The sequence below is a fragment of the Siphateles boraxobius genome, unplaced genomic scaffold (genome assembly GCF_051911475.1).
Source record: "Siphateles boraxobius isolate OS27281-9 unplaced genomic scaffold, OSU_SipBor_1 41, whole genome shotgun sequence".
NCBI classification, from domain to species: Eukaryota; Metazoa; Chordata; class Actinopteri; order Cypriniformes; family Leuciscidae; genus Siphateles; species Siphateles boraxobius.
In genome coordinates, this window is record NW_027509042.1 from 37000418 (window position 1) to 37018009 (window position 17592).

General features: G+C 37.2%; 1 protein-coding gene across 6 annotated transcripts in view; it reads left to right on the top strand.

The window, feature by feature from the left end:
* Nucleotides 1-17592, top strand: part of tanc1a (tetratricopeptide repeat, ankyrin repeat and coiled-coil containing 1a) — a 98836-nt gene that overhangs the window by 2524 nt on the left and 78720 nt on the right. For 3 of the 6 annotated variants that reach the window (XM_077199362.1, XM_077199359.1, XM_077199364.1), the window contains exon 2: nucleotides 6254-6352. In XM_077199362.1, coding sequence (XP_077055477.1) covers nucleotides 6289-6352 — 64 coding nt within the window. In that variant the 5' untranslated portion in view covers nucleotides 6254-6288. The remainder of the gene's footprint in view (nucleotides 1-6253; nucleotides 6353-17592) is intronic. The other 3 variants (XM_077199358.1, XM_077199360.1, XM_077199363.1) reach the window with 1 other exon arrangement.

A 17592-nucleotide genomic window follows, 5' to 3' on the forward strand; every position in this document is an offset into this window, starting at 1 on the left:
TCTATAAAGGGGTAGGAGTTCACCCAAAAATTAAAATTCTGTCATTAATTGTTATTAAATCTGACCAACAACTGAAATGACTCCTTGTGACTACAGTGGTTCAAGTTTAATTTTATGAAGCGACGAGAAAATAGTCTTTGTGCGCAAAAAAACAAACAAAAAAACTTTATTCAACAATTTCAGATTGCTCTCGGATTTCGTCAAAAAGATCTTGATTTGACAGATCTTGAAAAGATTCGTGTTCCGAAGTTTTACGGGTTTGGAACGTCACGAGGGTGAGTATTAATGACAGAATTTCCACTTTGGTGTGAACTAACTCTTTAATGCTGAAAGATACTAAAAAATATTGTTCAATCAAAAATAACTTTATTTGCTCTATGTATTTTGTATGAACTTTATAATTCTCGTTATGGTTGTGATTTTGAATAAGACCTTAATTGCTTAACTGTGTTGGACATTCATTACTGGATGTCTTCTAGGGGTTGCATGAATACTCATTTCTCCTAGTCGATTACTTTTCAAAGATATACCTGAGTTACTTGAGTATGTCACTGTTTAAAAAAAGAAAAGAAAAAAAAGTAATTGTTTGTGTCACGTGTTTATTATTTGTCAGCCCAATAGTTGCAACAATTACATCTCCTGAAGGCCTATTGTAAAAAGTCATTAAAATAACTGGTTTAATTTTGTATATAACACGTTGTAATTTGACAAGCAATTATATAACTTTAACATCCGCGTCTTTGACATTGAACCATATGTGCATAAATATATTACAATTCATTTTAGTTAGCCTAGAGGACAAGGTACTATAGAACATATTATTTCACAGGTCTTCAACAGTAAAAACAATAACAGATCTGTACTCGCATCACTTAGATCTTTACTCAACTGTTTTAAAGTAGTTTATAATAGAATAAGACACATTTCTGTTCACTGTCATCATCCTCCTGCCTCATTCTCTTTGGTCGAGGTCATGCGATTTGCAAAGGCGTAATAAAATGAAAAGGGCTGGTTGTTTTCGTACAGGAATTCTGGCAGCTGAAGAGAGAGTGCCACAGACGTAGTTATGACTGGAAAAATCATCAAATCCCAAGAACTGCTAATTTAATCAGTAATTCCCTCTCTGAGTTCCAGAAGCGATCTACTGAGTGATACACACTCTCCGTTTGACTTGTTTGGACGTCGTGAACACTAGCTTTCCATATCCCTATCAACACCTTTAGAGCATTTCCCATGTTTACTCATTAATGGAAGTACAGGCTTGCACAGTCCTGCTGTTGCTAAAGTCGCTCTAGTGTTTTTATGGCAGACTAATAGTTTAATTGACTGTGTTTAACTCAGCAGGAGAGAATGAGCTAATGTTTGACCTGAAAAGAGCTGGACTGAAAGGGGGGGGGCTAGTTAATGTCCACATGGTGTCTATAGGTTAGTGAAATGAAGTGTGGATTGTTACACTGCCATCCAAACAGATTCAAATAGACTATGCCTTTGAACACCCTGCTCTTTTTCATCAACTCAACACACAGTATGTTGATGGCAAGATTTAGCTTTGGTTAGTGGCTGTATTGAAGTGGGATCTGAAATTGGAAAATTTGCCTTGCAATGTTTTAATCTACTTCAGATGTCTAAAGTACTAGCAAATCAGTTAGATCATTGGATCTACTGTATAAGTTTAGGTTAGTCATTGCTCTCTGGATGTCATGGTGACATCATGTTCTCGCACCATGGTGTCATGTTTACTGTATATAAAAACCCATTGGAAGAGTGGAGAAAACAGATGTCGTGGTGGTTCTGTGGATAGTTTGTCTCCCGTCATGCGCCTACAATCACTTGAGCTATACAATCATGACCAAACTCCTCATGTTTTCAGTTTCCAGGTGAATCTCGTGAAATGTCTATGTTGTATTTTCCCCCAAAATAATAATTTTAAATAATAATAATAATTTTAAATAATAATAATAATTCACCCAAAGAATGGAATATATGCTTAATTGCCCTCCCCATAAAAGTAATTGATGTCAAAAATAAATAAAAAATTCATAAAAACGATTTAAAAACGATTTGAGGCAGTACAACAAACTATATTATTGTCGCTGTCAGGCTGTAACCTTGTATCTCCATGTTTCGTCATTTTTATTTCTTTCAATAAGTTATGACAACATGTTTTTACATTGCTTTAACTCAAATAAGTTAAGCAATTTTTGACTTTAAGTTACACAAGATTCAATTAATTTTTTAAAGTCAGTTTAGTGTAATTTAAGTTGAAATGACTTAAATTTTTAAGTACAATCAACTAGTATGTTTAAGGTAGCACCTTTTTTTTTTCAGTGTACAGTAAACTTTATTGCATGTAAGTTGATGAAAAGATAATGCGATGCACTTATGACGGACAAAACGCATATGTCCAAAATTTGCTGGTCAAGACCTCGTAACTCCATTTGCAACATGATTTTGGTCATGTTAATAATATAATGACAAATAATATAATTTTTTTTCTATTTCTCAAAGTAGCGTTTTTGGAGATACAAGGTTTCCGCACGACTGCGACGATATACAAGCATTCTTGATGAGATGGGGCTTAAAGGGTTAAATATTTGCCACAATCTATTACCACTTTAAATTAGTGCATCTAAATGATCTTAAAATAGGCAGTAACACCACTTCGTGAGATTTACCCTTTTACTGCTTACCATGGAAATGAATGTAAAAAGTGAATGCTGACACGGATCTGCTGGAGGATCACGGAAACTTGTTCCTGCATATTGCTCACAAAACCAATAACTTTCTGTATTAAAATGTGTTCTTGTTAGTCCTGAAAAGCTTGATGGCTTTTGATGTGAGGGCCGCACATTTGTATAAGACCCCCATGTGTCGTCATGTCTTATTCAAATGGTTAAGTGGGGAGATTTAGGCCAGATTGTCCATAAAAGGAAACAAGGCCATTTTCCCTTAGGTTTCAGCCATAAAACCCATTTAGAAAAAGCTGTCCTCATTTCCCACTCAGTGAAGAAGCACCGCCAATTCTGAAACGCTTAAGACGAGTCGCTACAAATGTGCTTCTGAATGTGTCATTTGAATGAAAAGGTGTTTTATATTGTCATGTACATAGCTCTCAGCATTATGCGACTAAGGCTAAGCTCACACTGCAGGCTGAAACGACCCAATTCCGATTTTTTTGCCCCTATGCGACCTGTATCTGATCTTTTCATGACAGTCTGAAAGACACAGATCCGATCTTTTCAAATGCGACCAAGGCCACTTGAGTATGTGGTCCTAATCCGATATGTATCCGATCTTTTGAAATGCGACTTCAATCTGAACGGCCAGGTCAGTATCCGACCCGCACGTCATTGATATGCGACAAACGTCATAATTCTGCGTTGAAGTAGGCGGGAATGAGAAGATAAACAAAAACTATGACCGTTGAGTACTCTTCTGCGCATGCGGTTCACTTCTGGGTCATTTCACGTTCACGTTCACACAGGAGATTACAAAAGGTCGCATTTAATTGGAAATTGAACGGCAAAAAATCGGAATTGAGCATTAAGCCCTGCAGTGTGTACGCAGCCTATATGTCCTTTTGTGTTTTCTGAATGCGTGGCTTTCTTTGTTTTCTATAGATTTAAATCATGCTTTGCTTTCTTCCCTCAGTATCCACCCAAGTCACCACCTTATTTCTTGTCATCCTCTATTTTCTCTCCAGCCTCTGATATATCTCAGCTTTCATCCAATTAAACTCACATTTAGGCTGCAGTCATGGCCCACAGAAACCTGCTATTACTAGAAAGTACAACTTATAACGTTATTCACGGTGGAGGGCCAGCGGTGGTCAAACCAGAGCTTTCCAGTTTCTTGGTTCCAAGACTGGTGAAGCTCTAATGCGCTTTTCTGGAGTCTGTAATTAGATTTTCAGTCACATGCAGGGATGATTTGGTCAGGTCTTTTTTAGCTTCTCAAACAGAAATCAATGACTTTAAAAGAAGAACGACCATAGATAGATAGCAGTTGTGACGGTAAATTGCAAGGTACCATTAGTAAAAAATTTAGGGTTTTTGTAATAATCCTTTTACATCCTATAGACTTACATTATAAAACAAGAGTGAAAAGTTTAGATGTTCTTTCAGAGTTCTGCCGGTATGCGCTTTGTCTCAGTAAGACACAAGGCCTGTTTTCCTTGTATCCAGCACTATCCAGAAAAAGTTCGTCGTGACATCATCTTTGTGACATCAGTGTATCTGCAAATCTGTACAGTATGTGGCCTGACAAGAAGCCAGGCGTTGTGTAACTCTGCTTCATGTTTCTGGGGTGCATATGTGTCTAATATGTATAGTAGGAGAGGAAGTGATGGTTGATGAGAAAATGAGATGGTCTTTGGATGGGCACAATTACTGTGGTGTTTTTCATTATGTCATTTAAACTTGTGTTTCAAAACCCATGTCTCTGAATGACAGGATGTGGCTCCTTTTAAATCCAGGCAATTGGTATTGATCCATTGAACCAGTTCCGTGCTGCTTTTTAGGCTTGGTGACAATTCATTTTGACATTAACAGAACACGATCTAATCAATTCCAGAGTTTGTCTCTAAAACTGTAACAAATTATAGTACTGTAAGTGCACAACTGTGATGCATCATTTATAAAACATCATTTGCTTCTTTAATAATTTCATGTTTCCCATATACTGGTTTGTTTCATTTCCACTCATTTCCACTCATTTGTTCTTTTTTTATTTGTTGCTTCTGGTTGGTTATGGCTAGCAGTCCTGTGGCTGAGGGAAGGAATCAGCAAAATCGTCTGCTGATGGTGACAGTTTTTAAGCCCAAACCAACACTCAGAAGAACCATTTCTAATACCCCCAAGTCATTTCCCCACAAAAACATGTTGCGCACTGCTTCTCTATTTCCTTTCTCTTCTGTTTCTGATTTTCTGCATAAACAATCCTTTTTTTGGAACATCACAGAAAACAAAGCATTAGTCAGTCCATCACTCATTTGGGCTTTTCATATTTACCCCAGGGTAATTTTTAGTCTCTTTCTGTTCATACTTTACCCTGGGTTATAATGGATGTTATATAAAAGTGTTATTATATTCTGTATAAACCCAGATAATTCAATTTTCTTACCAAATGGTGGTGTCTGTCATTATTATTAGATTTTTGGTCCCCTAGTGAGGGGGCTCACAACTGTGAGATCAGAATGGAGGAGGGGGCGAGGGAACGCCTTAAAGGGCGTTCATCACTTTTCTCATATTTTATAACTTCTTTTAGTTTTTCATTATGGTTGGGAGAATGAGACCATTTTACCAGGCGCACTGAGACGCTTTAAATGATACCAAACATGTATAGTTACTTTTTTTTTGGTACACACTTAACATTTCATGGGTTTTCAGTGAGTTTCAGGTGAGGAAGAGAAGGGGGAGATGTCAGTGTGAGGTGTGAGCAGCACTGTGTGCTGCGTCTCGGATGTTGCTGTTACATTATTATGCAAGGGAGGGTTCAAATGTTAATTCTCAGGAGAGTCTTTTGCTTCCTCGAGGGGTAGCCCAGACTTTCTGGCAGTAACATTATGACTTCATAAGATCCGGAAAAATCGTGCTGTAGTCCACCTCTGACCTGGCTGTACTGAGAGAGCAGCTTGCAGGCCTGGATACTCGGATCCATTCTGCTATTTTAGAAACAAGTGGAGGTTTGGTAGACGGGCTGGTATTTCCTTCCATTGTCTGAGAGACGTGTCAGTGTGGACAGCTGCCGTGCGGACACATGGAATGGACTCATGAAGGACAGTGGCACACTAGTTTCCCTCTTATTTTGAGTGGTTTATAGCAACTGGCCTTTCCTTGCCTACTTAAGGTCTTTCAGTTTTTCTTCAGTTTGTGCTGTTAAATGTATTTTTATTTCACATTTAATGGATTGTGTGAGTGAGTGGCATGCAACAGTTTACAGTGTGTGGGTACTGCTGGCACTCACTCTTTCTTTATTTATTTGTTTATAGACCAGGCAGCAGAGCGTTAATTAGATGTGGAATGTGGGAATTTCATCAACCAATTCCTCCTGCCACGCGGTGGCAACTCACACATACATAAAATGAATAGGGAGTTTTGTTTTCCATGGTGTTATCTAGTTGTTGGTGACTCGTTTAAATTACTCACCCAAAGAATTGTGGTATTACCCAGATCTTTTTCTTTTAACAATTGCTGTAAGTTACCATACATTGTGTTTCTAAATGTGCTCTTCTTCAATACCTGTGTTTCTGCAGGAACAAAAGGTCGCAGTAAAGGTGGGAATTATACCATGTTTAAGGCAGTGCTGAAGAAAGGTCGAGAGAGAGGAGGAAGAGCTGGCAAAAGAGAAGCAGGTACAGTATGTTTCTTTATGGCCAGAAGGAAAGAACGTATTTATAAACCAATTGCTGACACCTATTGAACTGTTCTTTGCTTTTGGCTATTGTGTGTATGCTTAATTTAATTGCATAATTGGTTTATGGCCTCCGAAGAGATTTACAGAGAGGTCACTGGGATTGGCTAAATGAGATTTAGGTTTTTCTTTTCCTTATTCCAGCTCAGGCTGTGGCTTGTCATTGCTTTATACTCAAGGGAAAATGGTCGGGACTGAAAATTCCACGGTTAGCAATATAGCTTTTTCTCTATGGAACTCAAAAGGACACATTTTGAATAATGAATGGAGATCAGAGCTTTCAAAACGCATGCAAAATCATCATAAAAAAATATCATGCAACGAGTCCATATGACTAGTTAGCTATACTCCATGTCTTCAAAAGCCATATGATACCTGTGTGATGAAAATACCAGCTTAAAGTTAAAGTTTAAAGGTACACTATGTAACTTTTGGTCCTCTAGCAGTTAAAAAAGAAGATTGTTTTGGTTGTGCTTCTGCTATGCGTGTCTTTGCGGATGAAGATTTATCAAACATTCACTACTTGGCTTAAGAGATATTACCAGTTTAGATGGGAAGGAAAGCTATGTTGTTTTTCATTTCTTGAAAATAAATTCCAGCACAGCGCTACAACAACCACAATGAAATGAACCTTCACAATAGATTATGCTTTACAATGAACTCTGTAAGAGAGCTATATATGGCAATTTATCTGTTTAATAAAATATGTTACTCTCTTATTGAGTAATAAAAACGCCATATCCGTGTCGCTTTTACAACATTTTAAATCTCTCCGTTTTTGCCACCTCTGAAAGCCAAGCCTATGTTGGTTCATGTTTTATTACGAGCTCTGTGACTTTAGCGTTCTCTTTTGGCCAGCAGACTCTCCTCTGTTCGGCGTTTAAGAAAACAAAATCTGATGATTACTCTGAGGTTCGAGATTTTCTCCATGTCAACCTTTCTCGCTCATTGTGACAACTAACCTATGCCACTCTCACTCCATACATGCGTCACTGGCCTGTGCATGTCTCGTCATATCTGTAAATGGAGAAAAGTTGCTTCGGCTAGTTTGACGCATGTACGCCACTTTCCCGCGAAAACCATACCGACAGGTATAAAATATAAACATTAATAATAGGCTTACCATAGTATATCAGGGTAAGACAAAAAAATTTTTTGGAAGAAGGATTGATGATATAGGCTATTGCATAATGCACCTTTAAGTCAGTTCACTGAAAATCTTGTTTTCCATTGAGTTGAGAGGATGAGTCGGGTTCATAAATTAATCATTCAGATTGGTTTAATATATAACTGCTTCAAAATATTTGATCTCAAATTCTGAAATCTGTTTTGTCTAAAAATTTGCTCTTTCATGAATTGGACATTGGGCATCACAAATCTACTTTTCTCATTAATGTATCCAGGAGAGCTAAGTACAGAACTCAAAATGGACTACTTTTTACAGTTTTCTCTATGGACAAAGTCGCTTTAAGACAATTCATTTCACTCGGCGGCCATCTCGCCTCTCGGGCATGCAAGTGCAGCTCCTCTCTCTTTGAATGGGGGAAACATCAAAATCTCCAAAACTGTTCGCCAAGTTTATGATTAAATTTCATATTTAAAATCTCCAATGAAATCTGACAACAGCTGCCTCATATATTTTGTTTCTAAACGCTCGAATCATGCCAGAAAATGAACATTTTCAGGCTGGATCAAGAGCTAATACGCATGCGCAGTGGAAGCGCGTGTCTGACTCTTTACATAGGAATCCGAGCTTCTAACCACAACTGCAGTGACACGATGACTTTGCCAATCGGCGATTGGCTCTTATTTAGAAGGCGGGACTTATTCTGCCATATTGAGCGTTGCACTTTTCCCCATTAAAATTATTTTATTTATTTACTTTGTCGTTTTGTAGCTTAACTACCCAATCCCACATTAACTTTCATTTTATTAAAAATAGTAGCCGGGATGTTGAGGGTGAGTAAATTACAGATTTATTTTAATGGAATATTTTGGATGAATATTAATTTGAAAGTCTTTCAGTCTTATGTCACTCTCTTGGAAATGTCAGCCACTGCGACAAATAAGAATCATTACATCATTCATGTCACATTACCATGAATGATAACCATTTCTGCTCGTGCTTCTTGCTGAATTCAGCACCATCGCTGGCCCGATACCTCTTTCCCAATGGAGCCTCTCAATGGAGCAGTGTTCCAATTAACCTCATTCATCTCTGCTTCACTCACTCACTTAAGTATGTCAAGACAAGTTTGAGAGCTGCCAAACAAACACTACCTGACCCACTTACAAGAAACTTTTCATCTGCTAATCTAACTCAAAGTCTTGTTTCTAAGGAAGAAGACTGCAAATAAATGATTTCCCTTGTATATCCTCCTCTCTTGAATGTAGTTGATTGTCACTTTGTTCATTCTCTAATGTGCAAGTCTGCTCTACTAATATCGGTGAAGTCCCTCTGGTTTTCATACTGACAGCCAATGAAGTCTCTGTCGGTTAGAGGCAACACTCGTGTGTCCTCTGAAGAGGCATATTGCTCATGAAGTATTTACAACACCGTATGTTAGCTGCAGGGGGATGGAGGGAGTTATCCAGCACACATGACAGATCAGACGCCACTAGTACACTCTGCAGTGACAATTTTTTTTAGGCGGATCATCTGCCTGGGAGCTCTGTTCTCAGTCACAATAGTCATAAAGAGCACCAGATACACAATTAGTGAGGTCACAAGAAGCCCTTCTGGTGTCAAATATCACCATTTTTATTCTGTAAAATATGTTGTCGTTTGTCTTTGAAGAAGCTGGATTTCAGAAAGCCGCATGTGATTACTTTTCTCAATTGCTAAGACACAAACTGTGTAACACTTTTCAAAACTATAGAAAACGCATTTGAAACGATCATATTTGATTAAAACTTTGCCTTCGAATGACTCGCACAAACATTGAACGTGCTGATAAAAATAAATAACACTCATTGCATATTGTGAGATGTACAGTATTAAACTCAATATGACCTATTTTCAACCATAAACAATGAGAGGGGTTTTTCATAGCAACTATTGTACTTTTTGAACTTTGCATTGCAAAATACTAATATGATCTACACACTACCGTTCAAAAGTTTAGTCTAAGATTCGGTCTGTTTTTGAAAGAAGTCTCTTGAGTGTTTTATTGTATTTTTGATTATACAGCATATTTTGAATTGTAATAATATTTAAAAATATTACTATTTTGTATTATAATAAATGTAAAAAATTTAATTTTAGCAGCAATTATTCCAGCCATTATTAGTCACATGATCACATTATTTAGTGTCACATGATCCTTCTGAAATCATTCCAATATGTTCATATTTGATGTTGTTTTATGTTGTTTTAGATTTTGTTTTAGAGACAGAAGACCTGTCTAACAATTGACTCCAATAGAGTTTGACATTTGCCTGTTGCTAAACTATTGACACAAAGTATAAAAATATTTACCACATACAAAAATTGAATAAAATAGTCAATTTTTAATACGATTGACTTTTTTTGATACTCTGCACCATTGAATGACTTTTAGAATTGACATTTTCCATTGGCTCTATACACCATTTTCACTGAGAATTGATTTTCAGTGAAAGACTTGTTGCAATGCATTCTAAGATTGCCTTTTCAGTGAAGTATACCATATATGCAGCTCTGAAAGAAGATATCTTTGAAGAAAACATAATTAACAACCTTAAAATGCTTTCTTGGAAGTCAGCTATTGTCCCCGAATCCGTGTTATCTTGCTAAGTTGATGTTGTTTTTTAAACACATATTGCATAGAGAGACCCCCAAACTAAGGTTAAGTGCTTGATCAGTGGAGATGGTTCATGGATCCAAACCTACAACCAGCTCGGATGTCTAACTACTACTGTAGTTTATTTTGTCTGCAGTAAAGATGGAACTAGCATCTTAGTTGAACAAACACTATTTTTCTCTACATAGTGACTCTGCGATAGGCCAAAACCTCCAAAAATCAGTTGATCAATGAGCACATTCTACTGTTTTATAGTTTATCTCTTTTTTTGTCTCTTTTTTTTCTTCTCTCTTGCTCCTTTTTGTGGGTTTGAGCTCTTTAATCCCCAAGAAACAGACTTTGGTGGGGATTTCTGCTTTCATGGATTGACCCTTTTTCATTTGGAATGTCAGATTGAAGTATTCTCCTGCCTTTGAACTGAGGCCTTGTAAAGGTCGGATCAGGAAGGATTTAGGTTTAAAAACAGGGCTCTGTTTGATGCTGGGTTACAGAGCAGAGCGATACAGCGTGACTCTGGCCTGAGATGTTGAGTTTACAACATTATGTGTGTGAGTTTTTACTGTCCTCGGGTATAAATCTCCAGGAGTAGAGTGACGTTTAGAAAGTTGATCCATCTGCATTGTGTGTGTCAGCATCAGGATAAGGTTTATGTTTTGAGGCCAGTTTTGTGTGTGTGTGCGCGTGCACACACTTTACAGAAGGGTTCTCTGTGTTATCTCAGCTGCTCTGGTGTCCAGTTTCTCCTTACTCAGCAGGGGCTCCTTATGTTATTTAGAAGAATCAGACTGTTTATTCAGACACACAAGATTATCTATCCACCTATTAGAAACACACTTACATCCAGATTTTAATTGCAAATTTCAATTGAGTAGTTTTAGCTAACTGAAGATTTGCATTTACAGCTTTTGCATTTATTGCAATCCCATGTTTATTGCAAACTTGTATAACTTGCTTAGTTTTGCATAACTTTAAAATTAGTTATTTTGAAGACTGTCCAGGCTGCTCTTTTCCTTACAAGGAAAAGGAAAGTGAATGATAACATATATATATATATATATGTTATCATTCACTTTCCTTTTCCTTTTCCTTTTCCTTTTCCTGGTAATAACTAACACTGAACCTGCCCCTAAACCTAACCTTAACCCATGTAGTTACCTTATGTTATCCAACACTTTCTTACGGAAGTACACTATGTGCATATACTGTAAAATCACTGAGCTGAATTTTCTGCATCATTATTCTATTCTTCATTATTACGTGATCAATCCTAAATCATTCTAAGATAGTTGTGGAAACCTTGATCCTTTTTTTCCCCTGTGTATTTATTTAAAATCTATAGAAATCTTTTGTAACATTATAAGTGTCTTTATTGTCATTTTTGGACAATTGAATGCCTCCTTGCTGAATAAAAGTATTCATTTCTTCAACATCAACAAAAATCTTACTGACTCCAAATTGACTTGACTTACTGACTTGAACAATAGCGTATTTGTGAGGAAAAGACCAAGATGTAAACGTTATTCGCTCTAAATCTTGCACTCAACTGTAGTTTTTAAATCTCCTGTTCAGAAGGTTAATGGAATTTATAATAAACCTGAAACCTTTTGGACATCAGCTCAAGTCTGTAGCCATAAATAGGCCAATCAGAATATGTTAGAGATCATTTGGATTCTTTTTCAAATTTTTCTTTTTTTAAATGTTAGCAAATTAAAAACGGCTGCTTTCTGAACGGTATGATTAGCTTGTACCAAAAAGGAGTGTATCACTTGATGGTGATCTTCTCTGAGATTGTGTGTCTGAATTCCAGTAACACAAGGCTTAATCTCATTACCAAAAACACAGCTGGCCATGCTTTCAGATGTGAGCTAATCATGGATAACATTCTTTCAAATGCTTAGGCAGTTCCAGTGGTGATATAGGCCATCTTGTGAATTTCAGGCTAATCTGACATTTATACTATGGCCTAAATGTCAGGTAAGCACAACAGGCACATGCTACACTGAATGGGTTCTATAGTCAGCAACCGTCTGGACTGCTACTGGAATTCTGCCGTCAGGTAGAGAATTAGGATATGGGAAATGTAGAAAATGTGAGCGCAAAAGATTAAAGTGAAGCTAAATTACTAAAGGATGCGGAGTCATTTAACAGTTCAAGTTGCTGTAGGTTGGGGATGAATAATTTTTTCTGGCTAAAAACTCCAAGATGCTGTCATCCATCTGTGTTTTTGGTTTAGGGACAAATACATTATTTCCTTCTGCATTATATTAGTCATTGGCCAATCTGTTCTCGCTCCGTATACATTAGGGTTTAAAGTTGTGCTAAGTATAACGTGTGTGTGTGTGTGTGTGTATGTGTGTATATATATATATATATATATATATATATCATATTTTTATTCTTATAAATTAAGCACAATTGTAATAATTATAATTGTAATTTATTTCTGTGATGGTGAAGCTGAATTTTCAGCATTATTACTCTGGTATTACATGATCTGTCAGAAATCATTCTAATATTCTGATTGGCTGCTCAAGAAACATTTCTTATTATCATCAATGTTAAAAACAGTTGTGCTGCTTAATATTTTTATAGAAACAGTCTGCATTTTTTGGGGGGGATTCTTTGAATAGAAAGATTTTTTTATTATTATAAATGTCATCTCAACATTTTGTATTTAGTTTATTTTGTAATTTAATGCATCCTTGCTGAATAGAAGTTAATATCTTAAAGGTACAATATGCAGAAATTTTCGCCACCAGGGGTCGCTAACCTCTTACAATAACAAAGGTGTATACAGGTCCTTCTCAAAAAAATAGCATATTGTGATAAAGTTCATTATTTTCCATAATGTAATGATAAAAAATTAAACTTTCATATATTTTAGATTCATTGCACACCAACTGAAATATTTCAGGTCTTTTATTGTTTTAATACTGATGATTTTGGCATTCAGCTCATGAAAACCCAAAATTCCTGTCTCAAAAAATTTGCATATCATGAAAAGGGTCTCTAAACGAGCTATTAACCTAATCATCCGAATCAACTAATTAACTCTAAACACCTGCAAAAGATTCCTGAGGCTTTTAAAAACTCCCAGCCTGTTTCATTACTCAAAACCGCAATCATGGGTAAGACTGCCGACCTGACTGCTGTCCAGAAGGCCATCATTGACACCCTCAAGCAAGAGGGTAAGACACAAAGAAATTTCGGAACAAATATGCTGTTCCCAGAGTGCTGTATCAAGGCACCTCAGTGGGAAGTCTGTGGGAAGGAAAAAGTGTGGCAAAAAACGCTGCACAACGAGAAGAAGTGACCGGACCCTGAGGAAGATTGTGGAGAAGGACCGATTCCAGACCTTGGGGGACCTGCGGAAGCAGTGGACTGAGTCTGGAGTAGAAACATCCAGAGCCACCGTGCACAGGCGTGTGCAGGAAATGGGCTACAGGTGCCGCATTCCCCAGGTCAAGCCACTTTTGAACCTGAAACAGCGGCAGAAGCGCCTGACCTGGACTACAGAGAAGCAGCACTGGACTGTTGCTCAGTGCTCCAAAGTACTTTTTTCGGATGAAAGCAAATTTTGCATGTCATTTGGAAATCAAGGTGCCAGAGTCTGGAGGAAGCCTGGGTAGAAGGAAATGCCAAAATGCCTGAAGTCCAGTGTCAAGTACCCACAGTCAGTGATGGTCTGGGGTGCCATGTCAGCTGCTGGTGTTGGTCCACTGTGTTTTATCAAGGGCAGGGTCAATGCAGCTAGCTATCAGGAGATTTTGGAGCACTTCATGCTTCCATCTGCTGAAAAGCTTTATGGAGATGAAGATTTCATTTTTTTCAGCACGACCTGGTACCTGCTCACAGTTCCAAAACCACTGGTAAATGGTTTACTGACCATGGTATTACTGTGCTCAATTGGCCTGCCAACTCTCCTGACCTGAACCCCATAGAGAATCTGTGGGACATTGTGAAGAGAAAGTTGAGAGACGCAAGACCCAACACTCTGGATGAGCTTAAGGCCGCTATCGAAGCATCCTGGGCCTCCATAACACCTCAGCAGTGCCACAGGCTGATTGCCTCCATGCCACGCCGCATTGAAGCAGTCATTTCTGCAAAAGGATTCCCGACCAATTATTGAGTGCATAACTGAACATAATTATTTGAAGGTTGACTTTTTTTTGTATTAAAAACACTTATTTTATTGGTCGGATGAAATATTTCAGTTGGTGTACAATGAATCTAAAATATATGAAAGTTAAATTTTTATCATTACATTATGGAAAATAATTAACTTTATCACAATATGCTAATTTTTTAGAAGGACCTGTATTGATGACGCATATTCCACATTAAGCTGAATTATGGATCTTGTCGTCAAGCTGATGGATCTTTTATAGATCAGTGAATACATTGATGTTTTTAACATGACTGTGGTATGAAGCCGGGTGCGATTGCTAGACGTATACCAGCGCCACACGCAACGCGAGTCCCGCGGATAAAGGAATAAGGACATTTCATTCTAGCGAACTACACGCAAGTGCTGAATTCATACTCGCACAGCTCAGTTTATTAGACGAATTAAACTTGAGGTAACGCAGCGCTTACCTCAAGTTTCACTTGCTCTAACAGTTACACTATCACACTAAACAGCATTTGAGTGTGTTGAATATTGTTAGTTAGGTTGTTTGTTGGCTGTATGAGACTAGCAGTGGGCTAGATCAACATTAGAATAACATACAGATCATTTTCTAACATTTCATCATGTTGTACTAAATAGCATTGATTAGTTTTATGTACATTTGCTAACCTGTCTAATACAGTACATGCAACACATCCCGTCTCTGTCAAGTCGAAGTTAGTCGCAGATGTGGAGCTCTCGGCATCTCGAAAGATGTTGATTTTCGTTTTAGTCCTCTTTTTGTCTCAAAGTCTGCTTGCCATGGTCCATAATGTTTAGACAAAACAACAACAGCGTGAGCGTCTTGATAGGCATAACGGCAATAACCCGGTTGTCCACGTCTGTCGTCATGGTTACTAACGCAGTGGGAGCGCAAACCTGGCGGAAACCGAGGGTAACACTGATATGGCGATATAACACTGGCGACTCCTCACCCCTGCTCACACGCCCCGTTTCCTTGGTTAAAATCACAATTTTCTCACGATTTACAAATAGTTGGAAACATTTGGGATATTGTAAGCAATCAACAAAACGAAATAAATAACATTGGCCTAGTGGTTTTTGGATATTTTACTGCAAAAATCCTGCATATTGTACCTTTAAGTGACCACAAACCTGAATGGCAATGAATATAAATATGTACATTTGCCATTTAAACAAAAACGACAAAAATGTTTGTTGACCACCTCTCCTTTATAATTAGTACTTATATTTTTAGATAGGCTATAAAACATCACAGACACATGACTACATTTCCCTTTTTTTCCATTATCTCATATCTGCTTAATTGTCATGAAAATAGTATTGGAGTAAAATACGACCCGAATATTTCTTCTTGAGTTTCACCCATAGCCTTGTTTCCCTTCCTTCCTTATTGTTGTCTTCCTACTTTTGTCCTTGTCTGTGGTGTTTTTGAATTTCCTGTCTGAAGAGATGTTCTTTGTATTTCTAGATGGTACCATCAGGGGTTAAAGTCTATTGTCCTTGTTTTCCTCTTCTGTATATTTTCAATCCTTGTCCTTGTTTTGTTTTTCTTCGTAAGTTTTTTCCAAAAGTTGAGCATTTGTCACTTCAGTCAACCACTGTTTCTTATGGGGATGCTGAACTCATGAAAACGCCAGCTTGCCTGATTTACGCCACGTGCACATTAAGAGTCCATTTTCAGCGGCATGAATGTGTTTTTTTTTTTTGTGTGTTTTTTTTCTCTCTGGTTCAGTCTGTCCATATTTGACTAAATATAGGACTCAGCAAGGCCTCCGTCCAGCTCCAAACCCTCATTTCTACTGAATTTATATTCTGATAAATATTTGATGTCTGATGAATGGAGTCTCTGGTCGGTATTTTGGTCAGGCCTTAGTGTTATGAATGCAGGGCTGTAATTATGTCAGAGCTCTCTGGAGTAGACTGTCATTAGTCAGACTTGATTTGCTGGGCTGCATTAAGAGGCGATCGACCACGATTCTCCAATAAAAGAGAAGAAAGCCATGGCAGCATATTTTCCACACTATGGCCAATGTCACATAGTCTCAATACTACAGTGAAACTTAATAATTAGATGAAGTATTATTTGAATGCTGATTTGAACTGTAGTGAAAAACATCCCTTTTGAAGAAGTAAAATGGCAAAAAAAAAAAAAAAATTTAAAAGGGTCTTTCTACAACAAAATTGTATTATCAACAAAGCTATGTGTATGATATACTAATAATCTAACGTTGAGACATCAAAACATCTTATTTATTCTTATTTTGTTTTATTTTTATTCTTTAAAAGTTTAATTTTGAAAGAAATATATAGATCTGATCTATATTAGAGGCAAATTTCCGTACATTGAAAATTTGCCTGGCACGTCGCAGACCAGCACAAGACGAACAATTGTGGTTAAAAAGTATATACATTTAAAAATTTTTTTGAAAATGACAGATCGTTTCGCCAGATAAGACACTATTCCTCAGCTGGGATCATGCAGAGCCCTTTGAAACTGCATTGATTTGAACTTCAACAATTTGGTTACCGTTAAAGTCAATTGTGTGGAGAAAAATCCTGAAATGTTTTCCTCAAAAAACTTAATTTCTTTTCCACTGAAGAAAGAAAGACATGAACATCTTGGATGGCATTGGGGTGAGTAATTTAAAGGAAATTTTCATTTTGAGGTGAACTAGTTCTTTAAAATTTCATAAATGTAGACCTGTATTACATGTACAGTATAGTCATTCACTTTTATTTGCTTCTATTTTAGAACACTTGATGTTTATCTAATCAAAATAATTTGTATTGTGATAAAAAAAAAGAACTGAAATCGAATGCGTTTCTGATTTGTTTGTTTCTGTCGGCTACATGAACATATCAGTGTTGAGAAATCACGTCACTATCTTATGCAAGTTCGCGGGCTAATGAATGTATAAAAGTGATCAGCTGGATATAAACTAATGCAAATGGATGGTAACAATTGCGACATAAAACATTTGGATGAGGTTTGCGTGTTTTTGTCACTTTTTTTTTAACTGCTTGAGGTAGCTTCTAATGTTAGTAGTCTCAGCCTCGATGGCAAACATACTACTGTTCTTTCTAGTTCTTTCTATCTAGTCAACAAATGAATTACTTTATAATGATATGGCACTATGTAGTTTAGTGTTCTGTATTCATACCGTATCGCTTTCAGTGTTTTAAATGCGCATCTGTAGTGTTAGCGCTCTCCGTTCTCTCTGTGCTGCGCGCAGCCTCACTTAAACA